This window comes from Cibotium barometz, unplaced genomic scaffold, assembly GCF_041138505.1.
Source record: "Cibotium barometz isolate CiBa-2024 unplaced genomic scaffold, ASM4113850v1 ctg203, whole genome shotgun sequence".
Lineage (NCBI taxonomy): Eukaryota > Viridiplantae > Streptophyta > Polypodiopsida > Cyatheales > Cibotiaceae > Cibotium > Cibotium barometz.
The window spans coordinates 1,319,428-1,347,300 of record NW_028229432.1 but is presented as its reverse complement, the minus strand read 5'-3'; the positions used below and the strand labels follow the sequence as shown (position 1 = coordinate 1,347,300).

Below are 27,873 nucleotides of genomic sequence, written 5' to 3'. Positions count from 1 at the left end.
ATTTGTTATTCATTCTCTATATAGGAAATTGAATTACCTAGATATTGGCCCATATTGTGTATGTAGTACATTGAATTACCTAGATATTGGCTCATACTCTCTATATAGGAAATTTAATTACCTGAATATTGGCCCATTTTTTTCTATATAAGAAATTGAATTACCTAGATATAAGCCCATATTTCCTACATATAGAGGATTGAGTGAATGGGGAATACGATTGTCTAGATATATATAGTAAATTTCCATCAACATAACTAAAAATCTCTCTAGAAAATCTCTCAAAATTTCCTATATATGGTGAAGTTCACTATAAAAGGAACCACCAAAAGTTCCTTGTGCACCGTGACGAGGATGATTCCGGATGGGTCACATTCTTGAGCTTGTACATCTCATAATCTGTTTCCAAGTGGTTGAGTTTACAATAGAACCTGAACTGCTGGAATATTTCAATGAAGCGCATCGGTATGTCATACTCCTCTCTGAGAGTGTTGTGAAGATCAATCCAAGCTTTTTCTACTTGACCTTCTCCTTCTTTACGTCTGCTACTGTCACTGTCCTCCAGCTTGGTCCTCCAGCCCTTGCTCTCCATGTATAAACTGATGAGCTCTCCCAATTCTAGACTAGCACCATCATTCTTGATTTTTTCCTGCCAATGCATGTCTTCCTGTTTCTTTGAACGTAGATTCTGCCAGTTCTACACACAGTAAAATGCCCGTTGATTAGGCTTTTGTTTTTTTTTTGAAAGCTCTCCTTACGCTCACTTATAACATCATGAAATTTTATTTCTCAAAAATGCCTTTTGTTACTGTGTGGAATGGCATGATAATTACAATGTGAGGTCCGAATAGCTTTTGAAACTGGAGTCACATATACTACTGTTCAAATTTGTTTCACAGTTTTTTCTGTCAAAATGATTTCCAAGTTTCGTAGAGTAGGTGGTAACTATGATCCATGCACTAGTTTCTGAAAACGCCAACATTTCAAGTCGCAAAAGCCCTAATTTCATCCCAGAATCAGCTGACTGCTCAATTCCGTATCATAAAGTAAATACTCCAAAGGGAGGAAGAGGGGGGATTGTTGTCCCTAGCTGTTGGGACCTAAAACTTTTGTAAGACGGACCTGCTCAAAGTTTAGATGAAGCTGGGGCCAAGCACCTGAGGTGACACTCTGAAAGCAATGCAGTAAACCGTAGATGCATGTGCCAGGATGACTGAGACCATGTACGCGGCAAATTAAGAGAGTTAAAAGACCATTGTGAGCCCTAACTAATAAAGGTCCTCACTTGGTGTGTCGACAGGCCAGGCACATATCTAATAAGCAAGGGAAGGGGGTCCATCTGGTATTGACAATTGCATAGAGCATATTATGTAACAAACTTTTTGACAATTAATTTAAAACATGCTTATAACACTTGCTAGACATACCTCAATAATAACATCCATTTGCTCTCTCCAGTTCCAGCATACAAAAATCCAGAGTATCAATTTTCTCTGCCACCCCTTAAGTTCGTTATTTTTCATGTTGGGATCCTGAGAGAGAATCGTCCAGGCTAGACGATGGTAGTTCAAAAACCGTTTCCACTCACGTGGAAATTTCCGATCTCCAGTTGCTGAGCCACATAATTTTATAAGTATCTCTCTTTCCATGGGACGATAATTTGCCAGAAGTAGGCGGAAGGCACCTGCACCAGGAGATTAACCAAGCTTACCAACTAAAATTACATTTGTCACCAAACTGGAATGTTCTGTGGGCATGTAATTTGAGAGTTTGAGAGTGGAAGCTGCACCAAGCAAACCACCAAAAGCAGGGAAGTGATGAGATTAAATTTACCATCCTCTTCATTCTTTTCGTTCCCCACTTCATCTTCTCGGAATCTAGTTAAGCGTCGCCCGCCGACTTGTCCTCTGAGGAAATGTCGAAGATTTTCTGTACTTGGGTCTGGCAACTGAATGGGTAGCTGAATGATCTTCTGCAAATATTTGTCGGCCAACTCACTAGTGTATGAGCTGCTTTTGTCCTCTTGAACCGCCTTATTATCATTCTCCTCAGCCCGTGAGCTTTTGTCCTCTTGAACTGCCTTCTTATCGTTCTCCACCACTCGTGAGCTTTTGTCCTCTTGGTCTGCATTCTCTGTCAATATGTCTAATAACTTGTCACCAGTGTCTTTCAGGAACTCTTTGGTGATAGCACGTTGCACCATGCCCTTGTCAAGACCAATCACAACACTGATCCCACATGATCCCAGTATCAAATTGACAGCTCGAAGTAGCTGCAGCAACCATACAAAACGAGATGAGCCACCAACAAAAACTCAACTTGAAATCACAAAAGAAGCATGGAGTAGCAGTGAAGGCAAGAATATGGGACAACCTCTAAGATAGTCTTTTTATCACATTTGTCCAGATCATCAATAAATACCACAATGCGGAGATTGTTCAACCGAGGATGTTGTTTCCACACCCATGTGCCCTCCATAAAGTAGCTGTTAGAGATGAAAATTTGTCCCAAGAACCCAAGAATCTTCCAACCAAAGTGTGCCTTCTCGCACAGTTGCTCTTTGAGAAATTTAATATCACCAATCACTTGATGTTGACAGCCTAACATAGATTGGTGGTCAGGGGATTTCATGATACTCAATATTGTTTGAGTCACTGGTTGTATGACATGTAGCAAAGTCTTGAAGAATACCCAAATGACACCAAGAATGCCCACAGGTAAAGACAGAACTTTATATTTTGTTTTAATGGGAGCTACTTTCCACAATACTAATATTACACACACTGCAACAAAAGCAAGCAAAACTGGGAGGAGAAGCTGCACAAAGATGTCCATGGGTCGGCTCTTCCATGAATACTTCCAGCACATTCTCAGCCATTGATGAGGAGTCATAAAATTCTCAAGCTGCTGGCTTATTTCCACTGCAAGCCCAGCAGATGATTCTGTCTTGTTGTCGTACTGCCATGCATTGTAACGCGCAGTGAGTACAGCAGGTGTATGCCCTGTTACTAACTGTGCACCTTGGAGTGTTTGATTATTTCTCCCAACTTTTCTTTCACCACCACGAGCTCCATGAGATTGCACCTAAAAGTCCAAATAGATGGTTAAGACAAGCATATCTAGATGTGTGTTCTCGTCCGCGAGAGAGAGATAGAGAGAGAGAAGCATCAGTATTCCTAGAAAAGAAAAGAATGCTTCTTTCACACACCATTTTTGATCTATCCGTTAACATCAAATCTTTGAACAATTGGTGGTGCTCTGACTGTAATGTGATCGGAAAGTTGTTAATGGCATCAGCTTCCTGTCAATTAAGTTCCATCAGCAAGCTAGAGTTGAGCTATTTAATGAAAAGTAATCATGCAGAATAGGAAAACATATACCTCCGTCGTCTGGTTTTCAATATCTCCATCTGGCGTGCATTTTTCAAGGGCCTTGACTACCTTATCCCGGAGTGCTGTTCCACTTGAGGAGAATTTGAGCATAGATGCCTCTGCAGGAGTGCGCTTGAAAGTTTCTTTCACAGCCATATTGAACAGAGCTTCTTCAACCTTCAACCCAACATATAAGCAAGCAATCAAAGGTGACAAGGTTAGTCTTCTGTAAATCAATGCAATGAAGTCTTATTGTCTTTTTTCGGGAGTTTGAACTGGGAACCTGAATCATGAAACTGGATTTTCCCGTTCCCCAATCTCCAAAAATGCCGATGCTTATTGGGGTTTCTGTGTAGGGATTCAAAAGCAAGGCCGCTACTCCCTTTACTAGGCGTGTCCTACCTGGACTCCAACAAAAATTGGTCATGTGAGCAACTTGCCAACCATCTACAGCAAGAACTTTCACCTTGAAAGCATCTTCTACACGCAAAATGCCAAATGCTAGCTCCTCTTCTCATGCAAGCCATGGCAAAGTCTGGTGATTCTAGAGTGATCCTTACCTAGACTATCCTCTAAAACGGGTTGATCAGAAGCTTTTCTGCCCAAATTCTGGGATAACCAATGGCGAGCATCTGTCAAGCCATACCACCTCCAGATAGTGAGACTCAATGAATCAAAAAAGACGAGTGTGAAACCAAACATATACGAAACCACACATATAGCTTACTGTAGTCAAGAGATGTGACATCCGCACCCCTGTTGATAATTTCCCTTGCTATGTCCACGTCTTTTCTGCTTACTGCAAGCTGCAGCAGGCTAGTTTGATCCTCTTTTACATTATACTTCTTGCACAGACGGTTGTGATCATCAGGAGCGATATGGCCTTTCACATTCCACATCAAGAAACTCTTGGTTATTTTATCTTCACCATGATGAGCAGCATCCGGGCTGCTCCCCATGATCTCCTCGATTATGGTCTCATCCCCATTCTTGACAGCCCAATGTAAGGCTGTCCTATTCTCTATATCCCTCACCCGCAACAGATCATTGAGACTCTCAGTTGTTGCAGCTTCTAGGAGCAGTTTGACAGTCTCTGGACGACATTCCTTTGTTGCTTCATGCAAGGCAGTTTCTCCTGAAAAGTCACACATCGCAATCCACTTGTCTCGATTGATGTCTGGGGAGTAATGGCACCCCTTTGTCAACAAAGTGGACACTATCATCTCATGGCATTCTCTTGCTGCTATATGCAATGGTGTTTCCCCATTACAGTCTTTGAGATCCACTAAAGCACCTTGCTCTAGAAGTTCTGTAATCATGTAACCATCGATATCAAATTCATATTGACTTTCCTCTTCTATGACTTCACTTTCAATTTCCTCCTGTGTGACCTCACTTTTACTTTCCTCATTGGTGACTTCACTTTTACTTTCCCTGGCAAGGCGCCCTGCCAACCTGACCATATTGTGTAGAGCTGTTTGTCCTGAGAAGTCTCTCATATTAATCCAGTCTACACGGTTCATCCTTTCATTGGAGAACTTCACCTCATATCTTGAAGCTGTAAGAAGCTGGAAGAAGGTGCAGCAGCTATTGTACTTCTGGGTAGCCATGTGCAATGGTGTTTTGCCACCATCATCCCTAGCATCAACAAAGGCTCCGTCTTTAAGTAGAGCAGCAATGTGCTTAGAGGAAGAGATGCCTACTGCTACATGCAATGGTGTGAGGCCAAATTCGAATTTTGCATTGATCAATGTTATCTGGCCAGATCTCACGGTTTCTCTAGGGAGGCAAGCATCCAATAGTTTCCTTACAACTGGCTTATGATCTTGGCGAAATGCGTTAGTCAGTGCACACCTCCCATCATTGTCCTTCATGTCAATGGAGGCACCATATTCCAGAAGCTTTGCACACACTTCTGATTTCCCTAAAGTTGAAGCGAAATGAAGAGGAGATTTGCCAGCCTTATTCTGGGCAGTGGCCACAGTGATCGCTCCATTGACATTGATATCTGCACTGTATTGCAGAAGCTTTGAACAGATCTGAAGGTCGCCAAATTCAGCGGCAAGGTGAAGAGGGGTGTTGCCATTGTGATCCTGCTGGCTGGTGAGGTTGAGCCTCTCAGCTCCAGGATAAGCTAGGATTTCAGTAACAATATCAACATAGTTGTTCATAACAGCAAAGTGCAATGCTGTGCTGTATTTCTCATTATTGTAATTGTAATAGGCTTCCAATTTTAACCAGGCCGGAGCCTCTGCGCCCTGTTCTTGTGTTCTTTCCCTTTGGATTTCCTCTTGGCCTGCTTTCAGAATAGCTTTGCACACCTCCTCTCTCTCATACAACAAAGACTTGAAAACGACAGTCATACCTCCGTAATTGCTTTGCACAGACAACATCTTGTTTACATTGCCTGCATGCCGCAGGAGGAGGCATGCAGCTTCTTTGCTGTCATCATAGCGTGTAGTGGAGTTGTGGAGTCTGTTGGGCAAGTTGTGGAGTGCTGTCTCCCCATATCTATCGAGGCTAAACACATCGACGCTCTTAGGATAGTCGCGCAGCACCTTGAGGAGCGTATCATTACTGCCCCAGTTTGTGCAAACATGGAGGATGGTTCCCATGGAGAAAAACGGCATCTTCTTGCTCAGAATCTCTAGGCCTGCATGCTGCACCAGCTCGTACACCTCATCATCCACATCATCGTGCTCAGCGGCATATGCCAGCGCTATCAGACAGTCCTCCTCTGTCGGCGCCTCCTCTGGTTTGGACTCAAAACTTTTTAGAAAAAGTTACGACTCTCATCTGTCAAAATGACGCTCATAGTGCACAAGGGGATGTCTCTTTTTTTTAAGACATTATGTGCAAAGGTAGAGATAGGTAGGTGGTTGCAAGAAGAGATTGTGCATGACAGAGTGGTATCAAATGTGTTTTATCTAGGGAAAGGTTTTTTCAATGTACTATTCATTAAGGCACAATCTGTTTTATCTAGGAAAAGGTTTTTTCAATGTACTATTCATTAAGGCACAATCTGTTTCTAAGCTGTTTCTGAGGGTGCTCTCTTCATGGGTCATAAGCTAGTGCATGTCTTCCCTTTTGACCCATTGTTTGATATGAATAGGAGTCCTAGGAAGCTTGCCCGATCTAGGTAGAAGTATTGGGTCTCCCTCCGTGGCTTAGGCCAGCTCTTAGAGATATTGCTAGAACCTTGGGTCCTGTGTTGTATCTTCCTGGTGATGACGTGGGGTGTAGATAGGTGAATAGTGTGTGTGTCTCGTGGTGGAATACCAAGATAGAGAGCTAGATAATTGGATTTAGGTCTTAAATTTGGTCCATTCCCTGGTGCTTGTTTCAAGTGTGGGGGATTTGGCCATATTGCTAGAAACTACTTACAGTCTGGGTCTGAAATTCCGGAAGGTGAAGAAAAACCAATAGATGATGTAGGGAAAGAAAATAGTATTAAAGAAGCTCAACCTTGTGCTGGTCAAGGAGAAGTGGCGGAGAAGGGTAAAGAGAAGATTACTGAAAAAGAGGAAGGGTCGCTAGTGGGAAGTGGATCAAGCCAAAGGTTAAAATGAATCTTAAACCAACTAAGGAGGAAGCTAGAAAGAGGGCCAGCCAATTGGAGAAGGGGGTCAGAGGGGAGAAAAATCAGAGTAGCCTGAGCCCAATTCTATATTCAAATACATATAGCACTTTGGTTGAAGATGATAGTGGCACTTCTTTTGTACAGAAGTTTAACTGGCAAGTTGAAGAGGACTGGAAGGGAATAGTGAGAGAGGGGCAGACTCAAGGGGGAGGAGAGGAGGAAAAGATGGTTCCAGAAAAAGCTCTCACATGAGTTTTCAGAAGGGCTTCTCGGGGTGTACCTGGAATGTCAAAGGCATTAAAGACAAAAAAAAAAGCTTTGTTTTGGGGAGCGGTTAAAGAGTAGGGATTGTCTATATATGCGGTACAAGAGCATAATCTTTTTGGGGCCAAAATTCTAAGAAAGGATAGGTTTAGGGATTGGTCGGTGCTGTACGGGGGTGTTAACACAGGTTATATTAGGAGTAGTATGTGGGAGCGGATTAGTAAGATGAATGTGTTGAATTGCTATATTATTTTGGGGTATTTTAATATGATGGAGAATCGGGCTGATAAGAGTGGAGGGACCTCCATTTTTATGGGACATGAGAAAGGGAAATGGGATGAGCTGAGAGGTAAAATGGGCCTGGTGGATGGATTGTCTTTAGAGGATTGGAGAAATAATCCAGGGCATACTTATTTTAGTCTTCAATATTTGAGCTCCTCCTCTAGGATTAATAGAATATTCTTCACTTAGCATGCTGCATGGGTACCACACACTTTAAGGGTGGAAATTGACTTCAATTTAATATTGTTAGGCCATATGCCTTTGAAGTGGAGTTGGGTGAAGACTCTGGAAGGACTGTTTTGGAGTAGTTTCCAACGAAGAAACTGAGAATTAACAACCTTTTGTTCAAGGACAACTATTTATGGAGTATACTGAACATGCCATCAAGAGACTTAAAGATAGAGGAATGGGTTCAAGGTCATGGAGAAAATTTGCTAATGAGATGCAAGGGGTCATTAGGGCTATAGGAAAATTGAGAGCTCAGGAGAAGAGGCAGAATAGGAAATATTGGAGTAATCAGTTGGAATATTTGCAGAAGAAGAGATTGGTTAATGGTCTTTCTGAAGAGGAGGCTTCTGAACTTTATAGATGTCAGAATACATTGAAGAATGAGGAGGAGTTGGATGGTAGAAAGGAATTGAATTGGATTGAAAGAGAACATTTAACAACTATAGCAAGCGGGATTTTTTTAAAAAATGCTTGCAGGGGGGAAGGGTGGTAATGAGGTAGTTGGGGAGATCCTAGATAGAGGGTATTCATTTGATTGCAAAAAAATGAATTGAGTTTCTTGGATCTATTCTTAGTCTTGATGAAGACCATTCTCTAAGGAGAGTTTAGGCTGAGAACAAGCTCATTGGGTTGATTAATAACAGCGTGGAGCCTGATAAAGCCAATTGTCTTGAGAGAGAGTTGGATATTAATGATTGTTGGGTGGAACTTTTGAAATTGGGAAGGGAGAAGGCCCCTGGCTAGGATGGGCTGATTGTTGAGTTTTTTATAGCATTGTGGCCTTCCTTGAAGGAGATTGTGTGGGAAGCTTGCAACAAGGCTTTCAAGACTGGAGACTTGGATAAAGACCTCAAGGAAGGATTGGTGAAACTAATGCCTAAGCAAGTTGCTTGTAACAAGTTTGGTCATTGGAGACCAATCACTTTGTAAACAATGATATACAAAATGTTCACTAAGGTCATTGCTATCAGAATCACCCCGGTGTTACAAAAGGTGATATCTAAGAGGCAATATGGGTTCATCAAGGGGAGGTCAACCTATGATAATATTTTTGCTACTATGATAGGAAAAGATATTGCTCAGAAGACTCAACAAAAATGTGTTATGCTTTAGCTGGATTTGGAAAAGGCATATGATAGAATACATTGGTCTTTTGTGGTTAGAGTGATGGAGAAGTTAGGGTTTGGACCCAGAGTGGCATCATGCATCTATACTCTCACTGGGGGAAGCTTCTCTAATGTTCTGCTGAATGATAGAATTACTGGAGGATTTGCCATTCATAGATCTGTTAGTCAGGGTTGTCCTTTGGCCCCTCTTTTGTTTGCTATTGCCTCACACCCATTAATTGTTGCCTTGGAAGATGCATGCTCAAAAGGCATTGTTATTGGTCTAAGATGGAGGTACAGTGAGTAGCTAATAATCCAATATTTTGCTGATGAATCTTTGTTGTTTCTGAAAGCTGACAATGAGAATATGAGGTAGGCTTTAAGCATAATCCAAGAGTTTGCAAAGGCTTCTGGTTCCAGATGTAATTTACAGAAATCTACGATCATCAGCTTGACTAAAGATAATGATTTTGACTTGCAAAGATGGGGATGTGAGGTTGTTAAAAGAGAACATATAGCAAGGCACCTGGGAGTTCTAGATGTAATTTACAGAAATCTAGGATCGAGCTTGACTAAAGATAATGATTTTGACTTGCAAAGATGGGGATGTGAGGTTGTTAAAAGAGAACATATAGTAAGGCACCTCGGAGTTCCACTTGGGGTTGATGTCACAAATAAACAACTGGTTGATTGGGCCCTGGACAGATTCTTAATAAAGATGAAGAAATGGGAAGGAGTTAGAATTCCTTTCAATGAGAGAGTGGTGATTTGCAATATAGTGTTGAATGCCTACATAATGTTTTTATGCCCAATGTTAGAATTTGGCAAAAGTCAATGGAAGAGGATCTTGAGTCATATAAGGGACTTTTTGTGGAGGAATGACAAAGGTAATGGGAAAGCTTTAGCCTAGTTGGCTTGGGATAAATTAGCCATGCCAAGGAGTGAGGGGGGATTGGTGTGCAGTTACCTACTCAGACTCTGGTAAGGGTGGCTCAACTTCTTCCAAAATGTCTCGCTCAAGTTGACACATGGGCTATCACGGTAAGAGAACTAGTAGAGGCTTCTTTGGTTTTATATAAAGGCCGCTAACTGGATCTGAGCTAGAAAGATAAATTGTTCTCTTATGCCCCTTTAAAGGTGGCAACTTCATCCTTGTGTAAGAGGATGTGTAGCAACTGGAAAGAGGCTTTGAGATTAACAAATTGGGATGGGAGGTTTAGGGCCTCAAAAAATTCACTACTTACTCTGAACCTATGGTGGTCTCACAGGTATTACCCACCATTGGGGCTTTTGGATACTCATTCTGCAAAGAGGTTGAATAACAGGGGTTTGAAAAAGCTAGTTGATTGTTGGGATGGGACGGAGGTGAATAAGATCAATTACATCAAGTGTATGGTTTATCTTACAAGGGAAAGAGACTTAATGGGGTAGGTGCTAACTAAGATTCAGGAGGGTTGGTTCTCCGTGACTGCTTTTGATGAATCTTGTTGGATCAAAGATTGGGTTTAGGTTAATGGGGTTAAGCTGGTGAATGGCTCAACTAGGGCCCTGTATGCAGAGCTAAGGAGAGGATACTTGAATGTGGAGTATTGCAAAAGAATCTGGAAGCTAAGATGGAGCCCATGCTACTGCTGGAAAAAGAGGTGGAAAGAGTAGTGGGAAGGTCAGATTCTTGTTAAATTCTAGATGTTTTTATGGGGAGTTTGCATGTGGGCTCTACATATTGGAGCAAAGCTAACACAGAAGAACATAACTAATGGCTTTTGTCCTAGATGCAAATCTGCTTTAGAGGATGGTAAACATGCTTTCTGGAGCTCCCCAGCCATCAGAGGTGCATGGGGGAAATTAATGAAATGGGTACAACATGGGTTGGGATATCAGACACAGTGGGGGGGGGGATTGGTAACTGTGCAAATGGTCTGTTGTTGATGAGGGAACATAGGTTCTATTCAACATTATCAGGGCATGCTACCTATGGGAAATCTGGACTTCTAGGAATTGTGTGGTGTTTCAGAAAATACTGGATGTGACAAGACCAATGCATAAATGTGTAGATATGTAATCTGTATAAACTCTGGCATACTAGTAGGGATAACTAACTTGGAAGTATTATGATTGCAGGTGTCTTTGGATGTGAAGCCCAAACAGTTGAGGTTTGGTCCCAAGACTAGAAGATGGTACTTAAAAGAGAAGCAGATAAAATACACTTTTGTGGCTTTCATAGAAAACCCAATAAGGACAAGACCCACTATAAAGATGTGGACAAGCAAAGGAGAAGTGATGGAAAAGCAGACTCCCAGAGGATGCACTACAGAGGCTTTAATGGAGACTTGTGTTTTGTCAGATTATAAAGTGTCGTGGGAGCAATCCTCTTTTGTAGATGAAGACAAGAGATGGAAGTTGTTATGTAATCTACTAAACAATGGAGAATAAAGGTGTGGGTCTTAGAAATAAGTAGGTGGCATCCTCAGGATTCATGTTGATGTAATGAACTGGTTCGTGATTTATATATATATTTGGTCAAACAAAAAGATTAGAGAAGAGAATAAAGAGATAATAGAGACCTGATTTTGGTTTGCTAATAACGAGCTTGTATTGGAGTTCGCTTTGGTAGGATTTGGTGCTTGTGCCGCCACCCCACCATCCGTTCTTCAACCTCACTCCTTTTTCCGAAGCCGCCGGAGAACATGCTCGCTTGGCGCTTTGAGCGTCGGCCTCAGCTTCAGCAACAGTTGCGAGCCTGTAACCTTCCGGAATCTTGTCTTCACGTATACGAAGCATCTGGAACTCCATTTCGACGCGCAGCAACCTGCAAAAAAAACTTCCAGTTCTCTTAATCTCTGTGTAAGCTCTACGGATTAATGAATGGCATACTTCCCTAAGGAGAAAAAGTCTAGTCTACTCTCCTGGCTATGATTTATTATTATGAGGAGTCAAGCTCTTCCATTAAAAAAAGCCAACCTCGAGCTTGAGACGAAAGCGCTTGGAAAGCACTGATATATATATATATATATATAGTGTGGAAAGGATAAGTGGCCGTGAAGCAAGCAGACGACTGCAGAGAGGAACACGCTACCCAACTTTCCAACGTGCATGACGTGCCTGGGCGCTTGATAAAAGCATTTTTTTTAAACCTGTCAAAACAAGGACATGCTAACTGCTTTTCCGGGCTAAATTTGCATATTTTGCTTGTATTTTAACTAAAAACTAGTAAATTTGAATTGTTTTCCTGTAAAGGCTGGATACATTTCTAATCGGTTTTCTCAAATTTCAGCCAGTAAAAAATAAATGTCGTTTTGTCAAGCCTTAGTTACATCATACCTTTTTCGTAGAATACTCAAGGCTTAGTACCTTTCCTGCAAACAAGTACAATGAAAGTGCAAAATTTATAGTTTCACACTTGTAAATATTTAATTATCAATTTCCATAACTTTTGAATATATCCTAGTTATAATTTGGCAAAAAGTTTGTAAATTTTATGAAAAAACTTGTAAGTTCGAGCTTCAATTTTTTAGATTTGCTCACCATGAACGTTGTACCTTAGGGTCAAACAACACTTCTTTTTTTAAAAATTACTGCAAAACAAGATAAGAGTGGTCTTTGGTTCACTTTAAGGAGGGGAGCCTTAGCATTATTTGTTTGGTAACACAAGTCCATATAGTACGAGAAGTATGAAAGAGATTGAACTTCCAAATTCATTTCCTATAGTTATATAACTTTCTAGTGTTTTTTATTTCTAGTGTTCAGTCTTGCTTTTTAGTGCTTTCAGTCTTTTACTAACATTGGTCTCATAGAGCCATTGGGGTCTTTTAAAGCCTAGCATAATTTCCCTTCTTTCTTTATTTTTGTCTCTCTGATTCTACATTATTCGAAAACTGTTTTCTTGATTCTACTTCCTCGGGTCTTGTTGTCATCTTTTGGCATCTCAAAGTCGGGTCTTGTTGTCATCTTCTGGCATCTCAAAGTCTCTGACATTGCCTCCTTCCCCTTACCATCACGAGCCACATGATCATGAGGTGGCATTAGTAAAACTAGGCTCCTAGATCTTGATTGACACCTTTTGGCTATCTTGGTTATTGGATTTGTTTTAGTCCCCAAATGGTCTTTTATATCTGCTCCATTGTGGCTCCCTCCATCGCAATCAGGGAAAGAGGAGTAAATGTGTGTGTGTGTGTGTGTGTGTGTGTGTGTGTGTGTGTGTGTTATAGGCTACATAGAGAAGGAGCAAAGAGAAATAGAGAGAGAGATTAAAAAAAGAGTAGTAGTGGCGAGAGAGAGAGAGAGAGAGAGAGAAATATCATGAAAGTGATTCTTGCTACAGTTGCACGCAACAATGATTTTAAAAAAGGGTGTAGATTTCTTTGAATAATAGGCTAATCGATGTGGTACCTGATGATACAAGCGTCACTAAAAGTGACATAAAAATAGCGATACTCCTAGCATCACAAGTTGTGCACTAAATGAAACTTGTTGATTTTATGTTGTTTTTGCCATTATGTGTGTTCCTGAGAGCAACACCCTTTATTTTTTAACCATTATGACTCTAGGGGTGTGTCGATAACCTCCCCCCAAACTCTTGTAGTGTACTTACACCACCTAATTTAAACCTAAACACCATTTCTCCTTGCCCCTCCTACATGGCACTTCACTACCAATACTCTACACACACACACACACACACACAGAGGTTGGGGGATAAAATAATAATCAAACTTTATAAAGAGAAAAAAGTATTGCATTTAAAATTTTCCATTTCTTCTATTAAAAAAAGGGTTTACTAGAGATACATTTATAGTACGCGAGCCTATTCAAGCTAGATTGGTATATAAAAATTTTAAATTTTGCACAATTTTTCATATTAATATTAATGGGGCATGAAAATTATGGTCAAATTACCAATTATTTATAAAAAAAATTGAAACACGAAATAGCAAGGTAAATGTCTCATAAATGGTGCAATTTATTTCATAATAAGTGAGATAGTCACATTTTCTCTCTCCCTCACCCCTCCACGCGCATGCACACACACACACACACACACACACACACACACAAAAACACATGAACACATGCATGCACACACACAAAGTCAATAATAACTCAAAAGAATCATATAGGATGTAGGAAAGAAGCTCATTTATGGAGGAATTTGATTACTTTGGGACTTAACACTCTTATGTTTTATGAATCAATCATTCTAATGTGAAACTTATTTGAATTGTCAACTACTATAAAACTTGACTTTTTCATTTATTTGACACGATTGGACTTGAAAGGGGCTAAATTGTTAAAAGGAAAAACTAGGGATTTGTATATTGAACTAAGAAAGGGAGAGATCAATGTGGAATATTGAAATAGAATTTGGAGGGTGAGCTGCTGGAGCCCTGGCTGCAGGAAGAGAAGATAGAAAAACTTGTGGGAATGCCATATTCCAGTCGAATTTCAGGTTTTCTTATGGATAGTATGCATGTGGGCTTTACCCATTGGATTAAGTTAATGCGAAAGAGTAAATTAACCAGTGGGTGCTTCCCCAGATGTAGAACTGCCTTCGAGAATGGAAAACATGCATTCTGGGACTGCTTAGCTATTAGAGGAGCATGGGGCAGAATTAGCAAGTGGGCTGAACACTGTTAAGGGATTCAGGGTCATTGTGGAGATTGGATTTTGGGGAAGTGGATGTCCAATGATGAGGCGACAAATGTACTTTTTAAAATTATTAGAGCTTGTTATTTGTGGAAAACTTTGGTCACTAGGAATTCTATTGTTTTTTGGAAAGGATCCTCTCTTGGATTGGATGTGATATATTTGATGCATAAAAGTGTGTATATGTGTTGGTATATATAATTTGTATGAATGAGGGGATGGGACAACTATATCAAAGGCTGCAGATTAGCATCACTTGATTTCTGTATCTGTTTGGGAGGCCTTCATGCATACTAGGGAAACCTAACATGTGGTCGATATGATGCAGGTTTGTATTGGTTTGGATTTGAAGCCTAAACAAGTTAAATCTGGCCCTAAAACTAGAAGATGGTATCTCAAGGAGAAGCAAGTGGATTATACATTTGTGGCATTCATCGACAACCCTATTGGGACCAGGCCTACAGTTAAAATCTGGTAAAAAAAGGGAAAAATATTGGAGAAGAAAACTCCTAAAGGATGTACTACTGAGGCTATGATGGAAGATTGCATTCAGTTGGGGTATCAAATCTCTTGGGGATAGTCCATCTTTGTGATAGAGAAAGATAGATGGAATCTGCTCTATAAACTTTTGAATGAAGTGAAGATTTGTAACTAGGCTGTGTGCTCTTGGTTAAAAGGTTTAGATGTAAAATAAGTTTTAAAGTAATATATATAGTTATTATTGGTCCACAAAAAAATTTGGCTTTGTGATGTTTTTAAAATTTATAAATGGTTCCTTAGTGTTGATTCACATCTCTTTCCCTATTACATAATGTGTTGCAAGAACCTTAGTACATTGGAAAGGCTCAGTTTTAATCCCATTTATTATTTAAAAATAGTTTCAAATGTGTGACATAATGTGTTGCCAGAACCTTAGTATATTGGAAAGCCTTAATTTCAATGTGTTGTTAATTTATTTCAAAATTAAAATTTTCAAGTAAAAGTGTGTTCAATGCATGATAAAGATATTGGTATACCAATTTTGTCATTTAAATCATGCAAAGGATTTTTCGTGTGCCTTTCTTTTTAATTCTTTATGTTATAAGAAGTGAGGTGGTGGCTTGTGGCATATTTATGCTCTCTTATAAGAATATCAATCACAAGTAGGTGCACCTTTTGTAAGTCTATCTCTTTTTTTTAATTCAAATTAGCTAAAGTAATAATATCTTTGGATCCCTCTATCTTTACACCCTATAATGAATATCAATTATAAGTACGTAGGCCATCTCTTTCTATTTTATAATGCTCACAAAAATAATAGAAGAATCTCTCTCTCTCTCTCTCTCTCTCTCTCTCTTCATCTCTCTCTCTCTCTCTCTCTTCATCTCTCTCTCTCTCTCTCTCTCACACACACACACACACACACACAATCAATTAGTCACATAAAAGCAACTTCCAAATGTTATTTCTATCATTAAAATCAAAGTCTATGTCCTCATAAAATCGCTTGTTATGTTTGTTTGTTTAGTTTTGAATAATATGAGTGAGTGCTACTTTTATTATACAATTGGAGAACCTCACATTTGAATGTGACTCATATTTGTACTAATAAGTGGGACTATATGTTCACATTGGAAATAATTCATGCCCTTTTACATAGTCAAAGTTCAAAAAGTTTGTTTAATACATTCATTATAATAAGTTGTCACCAAGGTATTATTGTGGACCATATGTGATCACTCGGAAGATTGGGCACCAAGCATGTGAACTTCTCTTGCCCTCACATATTCAAGTCCATAGTTTTTTTCACATCAACTTATTGAAGAAAAATATTCCAAGTCCTAAACACATTTTAGATGATGAACATATAACTTTGCCAATTCAAGACAAGTGGAATTAGAGCCAAAAGAAGTCCTCAATGTTAAGGGGAAACCACTAAGGAACAGGATCTTAAGGGAATATTTAATCAAGTGAAATTTCATTCCATTAGAAGATGGAAAAGAGGATGATCTAACAAGAGACTATCCCTAATTTGCGAGATGAGTACATCTCGGTTCTTTTAGTGGGGGAGAATGTAAGATCCCTCTTACTCTATGTAGAAACCAAAACTTTAAACATAGAAGTTATGTCTCAAAATTGAAGTAATTCTGAAGTTGATTAACCTTGGAAAAGCCTTAGGAAAATTTATACTAAGCTAGGAACATTTGTTTTGAGCCTAAAAGTTAAGACACATGCACTCAAATTTTATTTAAGCCTTAGGGGAGCTCCAAAGCATATGTGCACATTGACTGTGTAAAATAGAGATAAATGATTTGATTAATCAAAGATCATAAAATAGTTAAAAATAGACACAAATTTATATTGTGCACTTACATATGCATGTTTCAAAGACCTAAATTCATGCCTTGAAATATTATCATTATAAAACAGTAACTCTAATACACATATCAAACAAGTAAGGAAAATGTTCCAAACTATATGGTGACATACTATATAACTCTACAACAACTTGATATCCTCCACTTTCATTAATGAAAATTCTTATATGAATGGGGAATGGCATGGTCCCTTATAATAATAGTTTTGAGAGGAGTGCAAAAACACCACCATATTTTAGTATTTTCCTTTTCTTTAAAAAAAAAACCGCTCACACACACACAAATATAAGAATCATTATTGTATTCAAACAAATAACTTCTTTAAGTGTTTGTTAACACAGTGATGTGTAAGGATTCTATGGGAGGCTTCTTTAATATTCAATAATCAGAGCATTCACTTTGTTTCTACTACTAACTTGTAGACTTCTCATAACATTTATCACTTCGTTAAGATTTTCTATCCTTCATTTTCATCAATGAAAGTGCTTATCTAAATGAGGAATGGTACATTATTTAAAGATTATAGCTGTGACACATCCTTGCCATATCTTGTGTATAGTTAGCCCATCTTTTTAGAAAACGTTTCCACTCTTGATCACAAAATACAAAATTTTGAAATACAAAATAGCAAGGTAAATGTCTCATAAATGGTGCAATTTATTTCATGATAAGTGAGATAGTCACATTTTCTCTCTCCCCCGCCCCTCCATGAGCACGCGCGCACACACACACACACACATGCACAAAAACACATGAACACATGCACGCACACACACAAAGTCAATAATAACTCAAAAGAATCATATAGAATGTAGGAAAGAAGCTCATTTATGGAGGAATTCGATTACTTTGGAACTTAACGCTCTTATGTTTTATGAATCAATCATTCTAATGTGAAACTTATTTGAATTGTCAACTACTATAAAACTTGACTTTTTCATTTATCCGACAGGACTAGGCTTGATTAAAAGGGGCTAAATTGTTTTAAAAGGAAAAACTAGGGATTTGTATATTGAACTAAGAAAGGGAGAGATCAATGTGGAATATTGAAATAAAATTTGGAGGGTAAGCTGGAGCCCTGGCTGCTGGAAGAGAAGATGGAAAAAAGTGTGGGAATGCCATATTCCAGTCAAATTTTAGGTTTTATTATGGAAAGTATGCATGTGGGCTTTACCCATTGGATTAAGTTAATGCAAAAAAATAAATTAACCAGTGGGTGCTGCCCCAGATGTAGAACTGCCTTCGAGAATGGAAAACATGCATTCTGGGACTGCTCAGCTATTAGAGGAGCATGGGGCAGAATTAGCAAGTGGGCTGAACACTATTGAGGGATTCAGGGTCATTGTGGAGATTGGATTTTGGGGAAGTGGATCTCCAATGATGAGGCTACAAATGTACTTTTAAGAATGGATCCTCTCTAGGATTGGATGTGATATATTTGATGCATAAAAGTGCATATATGTGGTAGTATATAATTTGTATGAATAAGGAGGGGATGAGACATCTAAGTCAAAGGCTACAGATTAGCATCACTTGATTTCTGTATCATTTTGGGAGGCCTTCATGCATACTAGGGAAACCTAGTATGTGGTCGATCTGATGCAGTTTTGTATTGGTTTGGATTTGAAGCCTAAACAAGTTAAATCTGGCCCTGAAACTAGAAGATGGTATCTCAAGAAGAAGTTAGTGGATTATACATTTGTGGCATTCATAGACAACCCTATTGGGACGAGGCCTACAGTTAAAATCTGGTAAAAAAGGGAGAAATATTGGAGAAGAAAACTCCCAAAGAATATACTACTGAGGCTATGATGGAAGATTGCATTCAGTTGGGGTATCAAATCTCTTGGGGATAGTCCATCTTTGTGATGGAGGAAGATAGATGGAATCTGCTGTGTAAACCAATGATTTTATATTCACGTGATCATAAATTTTTTTTTTAAATAACATGTGTTAACATGTTATTAACATGTTAACATGTTAACATGCTCCCAAAAAAGCCAGTGGGAGGTTCCCTGGTAACCGGCTAAAATCCTGCCAGGATTTGTGCAAACCCCGGCGGGCCCGCCGGGAATTTTAAAACCCCGACAGGCCCGCCGGGGTCGTCATTTAGCCCGACGGGCTACATTTTTGTATATATACGAGCCTCGGGGGCCCTTTGGGAGTTCATTGCTGACAGTATACACAGGTAATGACAGTTGTGGGTGTGTGTGTGTGTGTGTGGGTGTGTGTGGGTGTGTGTATGTTCGTGCGGGTAGCCGCCCATGGTCGCAATGCGCGGCAGGATGTGGGTGGTCCGCCACACGAGGGGTGTGTGTGTGTAAGGCCATTCTTTGGAATGGTGCTTAACGTGGGGCACATAGTCGGTAACGCGGCTGGTTTGTGTCCTATGGTAAGTATGGCACGCCGTAGCGGTACTAGTCGGTAACGCGGCAAGCATAGTATCGTTATGGCAATGTCACCTTCCCTTCCCTTCCCTTTGTGAAATGCGGGCATATGGTCGGTAACACGGCTAGTGTATGTTCGTATCCTATTCGTATTCCCGTAGATTCAGGCGGCATTTTGTCGTTAACACGGCAAGTTGGTGTCCTGCGCTAGTGCATATATTGTTTTTTGCATATTGCGGCATTTGATCGTTAACGCAGTCGGAAAAATATCGTAAATTTGCTTGATGCGGCTTGTATTGTTTTTATTGTGTGTGATCCATGTGATACTTGGTTTGTAACGCGCCATGAGTATTTCATGGATCAAAGTTTACATCATATTGTCTTTAAGTTTAATTTTATGATGTCGTGACTCGTAAAAATGAATCTCTCTCTCTCTCTCTCTCTTCCTTCCCCCTCTCTCTCTCTCTCTCTCATGATACACTTCACAACTCTCTCTCTCTCTCTCGATACACTTCACAACTCTCTCTCTCTCTCTCATGATACACTTCACAACTCTCTCTCTCTCTCTCTCTCTCTCTCTGTCACGATAGGTGTGTAGATGAGGAGTTCTTTTTTTTCTCTTAAAATATACATAATCCCTAATAAATTACCTTTTCTCCCTCTATTTTCTTAAAATATAAAACAATACTAAACATTATTTTCCTCTCTTTAGGAACTCACAAAACTATTGAAAATGTCATCTAATGTTCCCTCTCTATCTATCACGACTCTCTCTGTCTTCCTCCCCCCCTCTCTCTCTCTCTCATGATGCTCTCTACTGATTATGTATAGAAGCTTATGTCTGATGCACTTGTTCGATCATTGATAAGTAATGATACACTTGTTACGATTGTCTCACGTTCGATGAACATTGATAAGTAATGATGCACTTGTTGCGGTTGTCTCACGTTCGATAATGTATTGCATGATGTTGAGTTCAGTAATATTGTTTGATATTCCGTTTTTGTTTGATCATTGATAAGTAATGATACACTTGTTGTGGCGGTTGTCTCACGTTTGATGATGTATTGCATGATGTTGATTTCAGTAATATTATTTGATATTCCGTTTTTGTTTGATCATTGATAAGTAATGATACACTTGTTGCGGTTCTCTCACGTTCGATGATGTATTGCTTGATGTTGATTTCAGTAATGTTGTTTGATATTCCGTTTATGTTGTGTTTAGTGATATTTGCTAGATTTGCGAAGACGACCACCATGCTTTCCCCTGAAGAGCGTAAAATCATTCTACGAGCAATTCGCATTGAAGCAGTCATCGCAGTGTCACAATGTTTAGAAGACATCATCACAAAAAGATCAATGAGTCTAAGATACTCATGCAAGATCTATTAGAGCAGATATGGGAAAATGCACAGCGTCGACTTCAAATGCTAAGTTGCTTGATAGACAAAAGATAGCAGACTTCAACCATCAACATATAACACGAACTATTTGGGAGAGCATGCGTGTAGCATGCAATGATCTTAGAGATGCTGCCCCGCCTGAAGCTAATATGCATCGTCTACAGTTATGGGACGCTGTATGGAGCGAGCAAAGAGCCAAGAGCAAGCGCATGAAGGCGCTGGATGCAGAGTCACTCCCCAAAAGAGTGCGCATTGCCCAGGACGTCGCTGCAACGTCCAGCCAACCAGATGCGAGTGGGACGGGTGCCATTGATCGCACAATCTACAATTCTATGTACACACAGCTCATTTTGGCATCTCGCGCACGAGGCTCTGGTCGAAGGGCGAACAATAGGCTCTGGTGTTTTTGGCACAGTAAAAGAGTATACAGTTAGAGGTATATCATTTTTGCGAGAGCACATTACTTTTTGCAGAAAGCACTACAAAGGAGAAGGCAGCGCCAAGTTTGAGAGCTTCCAGGCAGAGCAGGGCATGCAGGTTCTACACCCATCAATTGTCAGGTGTATGGCCTTCACAAAAGAATCTCCTTGGATCACTATTTTCCCATACTATAATGGCGGCTCGCTTGGTGATACTCTTCTGAAGGTCCCCTTCAGATTCAGTGAGTTCACCAGAGCAATTTTCTGTGGATGGAGAAAACCCCCACCCGATAATATTCCTTTAAGTCATCTAGAACTTTCTAAAATAAAACAAATAGTAATAACCATGCCACATATTATGCATGCCCTGGTGGAAGGCCTAGCGGCAGCACATTTGGCAGGAATTGTACATACCGACCTACATCCATTCAATGTGGTGTTGGATTTTACAAAAGAGTTGAAGCCACGCGTAGGTATTATCGATTGGGGGTTACTGTTGAGAGTGCCCAGAAAACGGATGTCTCTCAATTTTGTATTTGAAGCAGACAAGAATCCTGAGAAGGTGGCAGAGGCGGTCTCCTACGCAGACAGAGAGCAAAATAAACGGCCGTGGATAGCCCCGAAAATTTTTGATCCGTTTTTGGCAGATGCATACACTCCTGCATCTGATGTTTTTGCTTTAGGATATTTATTACAAATTTTATATGACTTTTGACAGAAAGTACAAGAGTTGTGGATGGACAATAGTTCCTACGACAAAGTTACCATGGATACTATTATTTATAAAGTCAAAAATTGAAAGTGTCTACCTAATCGCGATGAGCAAAAATTTGTTTTGCAAGTAGCGAAATTTTTTATATCACTAAATACTGACCCGGCGAGGGCACAACGTCCTCTTGTAGAGCTATCGGTGTCATTCACCCCAATTTTGTAATTTAACAGTATCAGGAGATTTAGTTTCAAGAATGGCTCTTTGTTTGTCTCTCTTCAAAATTTGATATGTACGTACTGTTTGAAATATTTTCTCATTGAGTCTTTGCAATCTCTAGTCTCTCCTCTTGTAGCCGTTTAAGTTTATGTTTTCTCTTCAAAATTTGATGTGCGCGCATTGTTTGAAATATTCTTTGAGTCAAGTGGATATTTCTCATTGAGTCTTTGCAATTCATATCTCATCTCGTAGTGTTAAACTTTAAGTTTTTGAGGGTAATAGTCAATTTATCTTACGTTAATCTTTAAAGTTCATTAAAATCCTAAAGTCATTTACGTTCATGCAAATATGGCAGAAGCACAAGCAAACGAGCATCAAGAGTTAGCCAAGAAGGCATATGAGCGAATGAAGGCCCTTGCACATGGACTGACAGCCCGCGAAGCTACGAGAACAGCATGCAGGTTGTCGAAATGGACAAATCCTACTACTTATGCCCAATGGAAAGACATAAATAAACGCGTAACCACAGAGATGATCAAGGAAATATGGCCATGTCCAGATGGCGAGATTAAGAAGGGAAGATGGAAGGTTTCACGTTGCACTCATAATGATATCAAAATTAATGCCGAGCGCATTTTCTCGGAGGAGTACGGTCGTCCTCTCCATAATGTCGACGCTCCACTCTATTTTGCTAAGATGCTATATGCACAATTTATCCTAGAAATTCCAGTGGACTTCGCCTCCAGAGAGGCCACTGTCAGCACCCACGACATACGTGAAGAGATAGTGACATTCACAAGGGAGGAACTTGCTCTCGTGGTGGAGGGCGCTGGATTGGAGTTAAACAATGTCAAAGAAAGCTTAGGGGCACAGCTAGCAGAGAAGGATAAAGAAGCTGTACGATTATCTCAAGCATCAACTCCTCCCCGGCCAATAGAGGGATTCAAGAGCAGCTCACAAAGATCAGCCAAGATGTACAGACCCTCTCTTCACGTATAGCTCCTGTGCGCCAAGGGAACCACATCTCTCATTTTTGGTACATCCTGATCTTGTGGGAGTTTCTGCTGAGGCTACTAGTTCCTCCACCCCCCAATGTCCTGTATGTTACAAAGTATTCGATGGGTGGAGCAGCCAGTATATACTGCCCCGTGGCACTACTACCACTTAATATGTTTAGTGAGGCACATGCAAAGTATTTCCACATGTGCATTGTGCAGTGTCCCAAATAAATCAAGGTATTTAAACAGTGTTCGGCATGGCTAGCGAATATAAACCACCAGGACCTTTAGATGCAACTCCTAGTGCAATTCACAATTTATTTCAAGATGAAAGCTAAGAAAGACATAAATCCTACTTTTGTATTGATAATTTCTCCAAATACAATCATTTGTACAAGTATTTTTTATGAAATTAATGAAATGGCTGCTTCCTCTATGTCAGTATCTTGCTCCAAAATTCTTTCACCGTTTACCCTCTCGTCTGCTAAATTAAGCTCATCTAAGTCAATGTCCAAATTGTCTTCTATCTCAAGGCTAGTGCACGATGTACGTCCAACATCAAAGTTCTCGTCTACTACATCATCACAATCGTACATCCATTTGGGCATATCTTCTTCATACTCTTCGCTTTCAATGTCTCGCAAGATCTTTTCATTGCAATACATGTAAACAAGTTTATCTGCTCGATCTGCAAGAAGTTGATTGCGAATAGTACTATGAATATATTTATACATGCTCCAGTTTCTTTCTGAGCCTGAGTTTGAAGAGCACTGACTTAGAACCTTCATCGCAAGGTTGCACAATAAAGCATAGTGCTCACCACCATTCATCAGCCACCACTTCCATGCAGGCTGCTCTTTAGCCATTTGTTGAACAAGGGAGTTGGAAAATAAACCCTCTTTCAATCGAAATGAGATCATCTCCTTTATGCACTTTACATGATTATAAAAATCTTGAACCACCTCAACGTCGGACATTAAATCCATATTCCAGTATTCAAGATCTAGCATGTAAGCAGCACTGTGTAGTGGTGAATGCGCTCCAATCCATCTAGCATGGAAGTACTTCAATAGGATTTTTCTTTGTCTACTGGAGAATGCTACACGCCATTGCTTTTCCACCACTGAATGCTCTAATTTCTCAGAACACTCCAAACTCCACTGGACAGTCCACCCATTGCATCCATGCTTTCCCAAGATTAGGCACTCTTTGATCAAGATTTCGTATGGCATACATAACAGGCATCATTACATGGTATGCATCCATCACACTGTTCCACCAACTTCTTCTCGTAAGTATTACAGCCTACCGGAAAAACATGTGGATAGTGCCGCTTTAAGATTTTGTATGCATTCTTGCAATTCTTTGCATTGTCCATGACGATTTGGACTACAATTTTGGCACCCACTTCCTCTATCATAGAGCGAATGACTTGAGCAATGTAAGCCCCAGTTTTGATTGAACCAGCAGAATCCACGGCACGGATGAAAGTCTCACCTCTAGGTGAAATAACCATTATATTAATTAATGGTTTTCTTTGTACATGGACCATCCATCACTTACTATACTACATCCAGAATGCTCTATATTGCTAAGAATTATTCTTTGTACACGTTCTTTTACTTGCGCATAACATTTCTCTAATAGATCATTTCGCATAGCATGGTACATAGGCGGTGAAAACCCTGGTCCAAACTCACCAATTTTCTTCCATGCTCTCTTCCAATGCTCACTGTCCACCATCATCATAGCACTCCTAGAAAAGTAAATCACTTCAGCAAGGGTGAGTTGTGTATCATCGAGCTGACCTTGACATAGGCTTTCTTGCAATGAAGTTTGACGTATGGGTATATTTCCTACGTCAAAGTTCCGCTTGCAGGAAGATGCACTGGGTAGATTACTTTCTGGTTGCACATTGACGTTCGGAGTACAAGCAGGCGATGTAGCCGGAGTTTGATGATTAGAACAATAGTGTTCTTGCTGCCTTGATACATTAACGGTAGGAGTGTAATGTTTTCTTGCTGCATATTTCTTTTGAATTTATTCTCTTATGCGTTTCGCCACTGCAGGTGCAGAGGGGTGGGTACATGACTATGGTAATGCCCGCAATTAGAGTTTGTATGAAGGTCACGGCCGAAGTTGGGCAATGGGCAGAATCAACATGTCAATTCTAAATCCTAGTGAGCCAGATATTGCGGTCAAAGCAGATGCACGTCATCCACTTTGATGCTTATGAGAACATACCAGTGGAGGTGAAAGGAGAAAATGTGCCAACACCATTAAGCTCCGTAGGACCAAGATTTGACATGCTCATTCTGTCTACCTTCTCAGAGATTGCACCCACAGTTCTACTTTCTAGACCAATTTGACGTCTCTACAGCTTCATCGGGCGTGATCTTTCATGCACTCTGATTTCGGACATTACCATAGCTGTTGTTATTTCCAATGTCAGCATTCGTATATGGAGAATTTCATCCACAGTTCTAATATGTAGGGTAATTTGTACAATCACTTTTTACAAAATGAGAAAGGATTTCCTTAACGTGTTTACAAACTCAAAAGATCATCATATACATAGTTTATTGTTTTAACTTAAGAAAATAAAGATATCCATGACGGCTAAATGCAAAGGATGACTGAAAGTTTTTAAACCATGAATTATTTTATTTGGATACTTACATAACCATAAATATTAATCCTTTGCTAAACCTTTAGCATCATGACAAGACGAATGCATGAATGTGTATTCTAAGATTAAGATACATATAATTGATAGCATGCATACAATGCACATTGCACCCCTAATGAAGGACGATCATCATATACGTAGTTTATTGTTTTAACTTTAGAAAATAAAGATATCCATGTACAATTCATGCTAAATGCAAAGGATGACTGAAAGTTTTTAGACCATGAATTATTTTATTTGGATACTTACATAACCATAAATATTAATCCTTGCTAAACCTTTAGCATCACGACAAGACGAATGCATGAATGTGTGTTCTAAGATTAAGATACATATAATTGATAGTATGCATACAATGCACATTGCACCCCCAATGAAGGATGATCATCATATACGTAGTTTATTGTTTTAACTTTAGAAAATAAAGATATCCATTTGACGATTCATGCTAAATACAAAGGATGACTGAAAGTTTTTAGACCATGAATTATTATTTTTGGATACTTACATAACCATAAATATTAATCCTTGCTAAACCTTTAGCATCACGACAAGACGAATGCATGAATGTGTGTTCTAAGATTAAGATACATATAATTGATAGCATGCATACAATGCACATTGCACCCCCAATGAAGGATGATCATCATCTACGTAGTTTATTGTTTTAACTTTAGAAAATAAAGATATCCATGTACGATTCATGCTAAATGCAAAGGATGACTGAAAGTTTTTAGACCATGAATTATTTTATTTGGATACTTACATAACCATAAATATTAATCCTTGCTAAACCTTTAGCATCACGACAAGATGAATGCATAAATGTGTGTTCTAAGATTAAGATACATATAATTGATAGCATGCATACAATGCACATTGCACCCCCAATGAAGGATGCCTTTTGTACCCAATTAAGGATACTTTACACAATCAAAGATCTATGCTTCCCCAATACTCTAGTATAGGACAATAGACCTTCTCTAACATTCACAAAGAAAATCAAAGATCTATGCTTGCCCAATACTCTAGTATAGGACAATAGACCCTTGTCTACTCTAAACTATATCAAGTATCAAGAACCAATACAAGCCCCTAAGCAGGACTCTTGGCTTTATCAAACCATTCATAAAGCAGAATGAGGTAGATTACCTAAGTAGCTCAAATGCAAAGCTGAATGACTCCAACTTTGTCCCTAAATCTCCGCAAGTCTTAGCTACAAACCACACACTGCCCCCAATTCAAAGAACTAAGACGAGTGGCTCAATAGCCTTAGGAGTGCCTACAAGGAAAGACGATAGCCCCTAAGATTCTTCCCAAGAGGACACTTCTAGCAACTCGAGAGCTCTACAAGTACTTTGAGGAGAGATATCACGCCCCCAAAACAAGGACTATCTCCCCAAAAGTTGCATGATGGGTGTGTCGGGCAATTTTTATAAACATGACAGAACCCCGTCAGGTTTCTTTTCTTTTCCCGACGGGCCCGCCGGGAAACAAAAAAACCCGGTGGGGTAACGGGACTAGTAGGTTTTGGCAGGTCATTGCTCAGGTCATGTGAATATACAATGTGATCTCAAGTTTTAATATGTTAATAATAGGTTTTGTTAACGTGATCACGAAATTGTGGACGTTAATGAAATCCCTGGTGTAAACCTTTGAATGAAGTGAAGATTTGTGATTAGGCTGTGTGCTCTTGTTTAAAAGGTTTAGATGTAAAATAAGTTTTAATGTACAAATCTCTTGGGGATAGTCCATCTTTGTGATGGAGGAAGATAGATGGAATTTGCTGTGTAAACCTTTGAATGAAGTGAAGATTTGTAATTAGGCTGTGTGCTCTTGTTTAAAAGGTTTAGATGTAAAATAAGTTTTAATGTAATATAGATAGTTATTATTGGTCCACAGAGAAACTTGGCTTTGTGATGTTTTTAAAATTTATAAATGGTCCCTTTTGTTGATTCACATCTCTTTACCTATTACATAATGTGTCGCAAGATAGTACATTGGAAAGGCTCAAGAATGTAAGATCCCTCTTACTCTATGTAGAAACCAAAACTTTAAATATAGAAGTGTCTCAAATAGATTGTCTCAAAATTTAACAAATTGTGAAGTTGATTAACCTTGGAAAAGCCTTAGGAAAATTTATACTAAGCTAGGAACATTAGTTTTGAGCCTAAAAATTAAGACATATGCACTCAAATTTTATTTAAGCCTTAGGG

The 27,873-nt window shown here is 39.5% G+C and overlaps 1 protein-coding gene across 1 annotated transcript; it reads right to left on the bottom strand.

Moving 5' to 3' along the window:
* Positions 1 to 208: 208 nt before the first annotated feature.
* On the bottom strand, positions 209 to 11,801 carry LOC147602636 (uncharacterized). The gene is made up of 10 exons (XM_086797791.1): positions 11,396 to 11,801; positions 4,099 to 6,123; positions 3,932 to 4,003; positions 3,655 to 3,773; positions 3,381 to 3,548; positions 3,209 to 3,301; positions 2,374 to 3,084; positions 1,834 to 2,272; positions 1,428 to 1,684; positions 209 to 697 (listed from the first exon to the last, which is right to left on the bottom strand). Exons 1-10 carry the CDS (start codon positions 11,622 to 11,624, stop codon positions 311 to 313), a joined length of 4,500 nt encoding a protein of 1,499 aa, XP_086653917.1. The 5' UTR covers positions 11,625 to 11,801; the 3' UTR covers positions 209 to 310.
* Between the last annotated feature and the right edge of the window lie 16,072 nt (positions 11,802 to 27,873).

What these genes read in the sequence shown, in the direction of transcription:
- LOC147602636 (XM_086797791.1), bottom strand. Translation starts at nt 11,624, where the DNA reads ATGGAGTTCCAGATGCTTCGTATACGTGAAGACAAGATTCCGGAAGGT. An exon ending in TGTCACATCTCTTGACTACA is followed by an intron (nt 4,004 to 4,098) that starts GTAAGCTATATG and finishes ATGGCTTGACAG; the next exon opens with ATGCTCGCCATTGGTTATCC. An exon ending in AATCCAGTTTCATGATTCAG is followed by an intron (nt 3,549 to 3,654) that starts GTTCCCAGTTCA and finishes GTTGGGTTGAAG; the next exon opens with GTTGAAGAAGCTCTGTTCAA.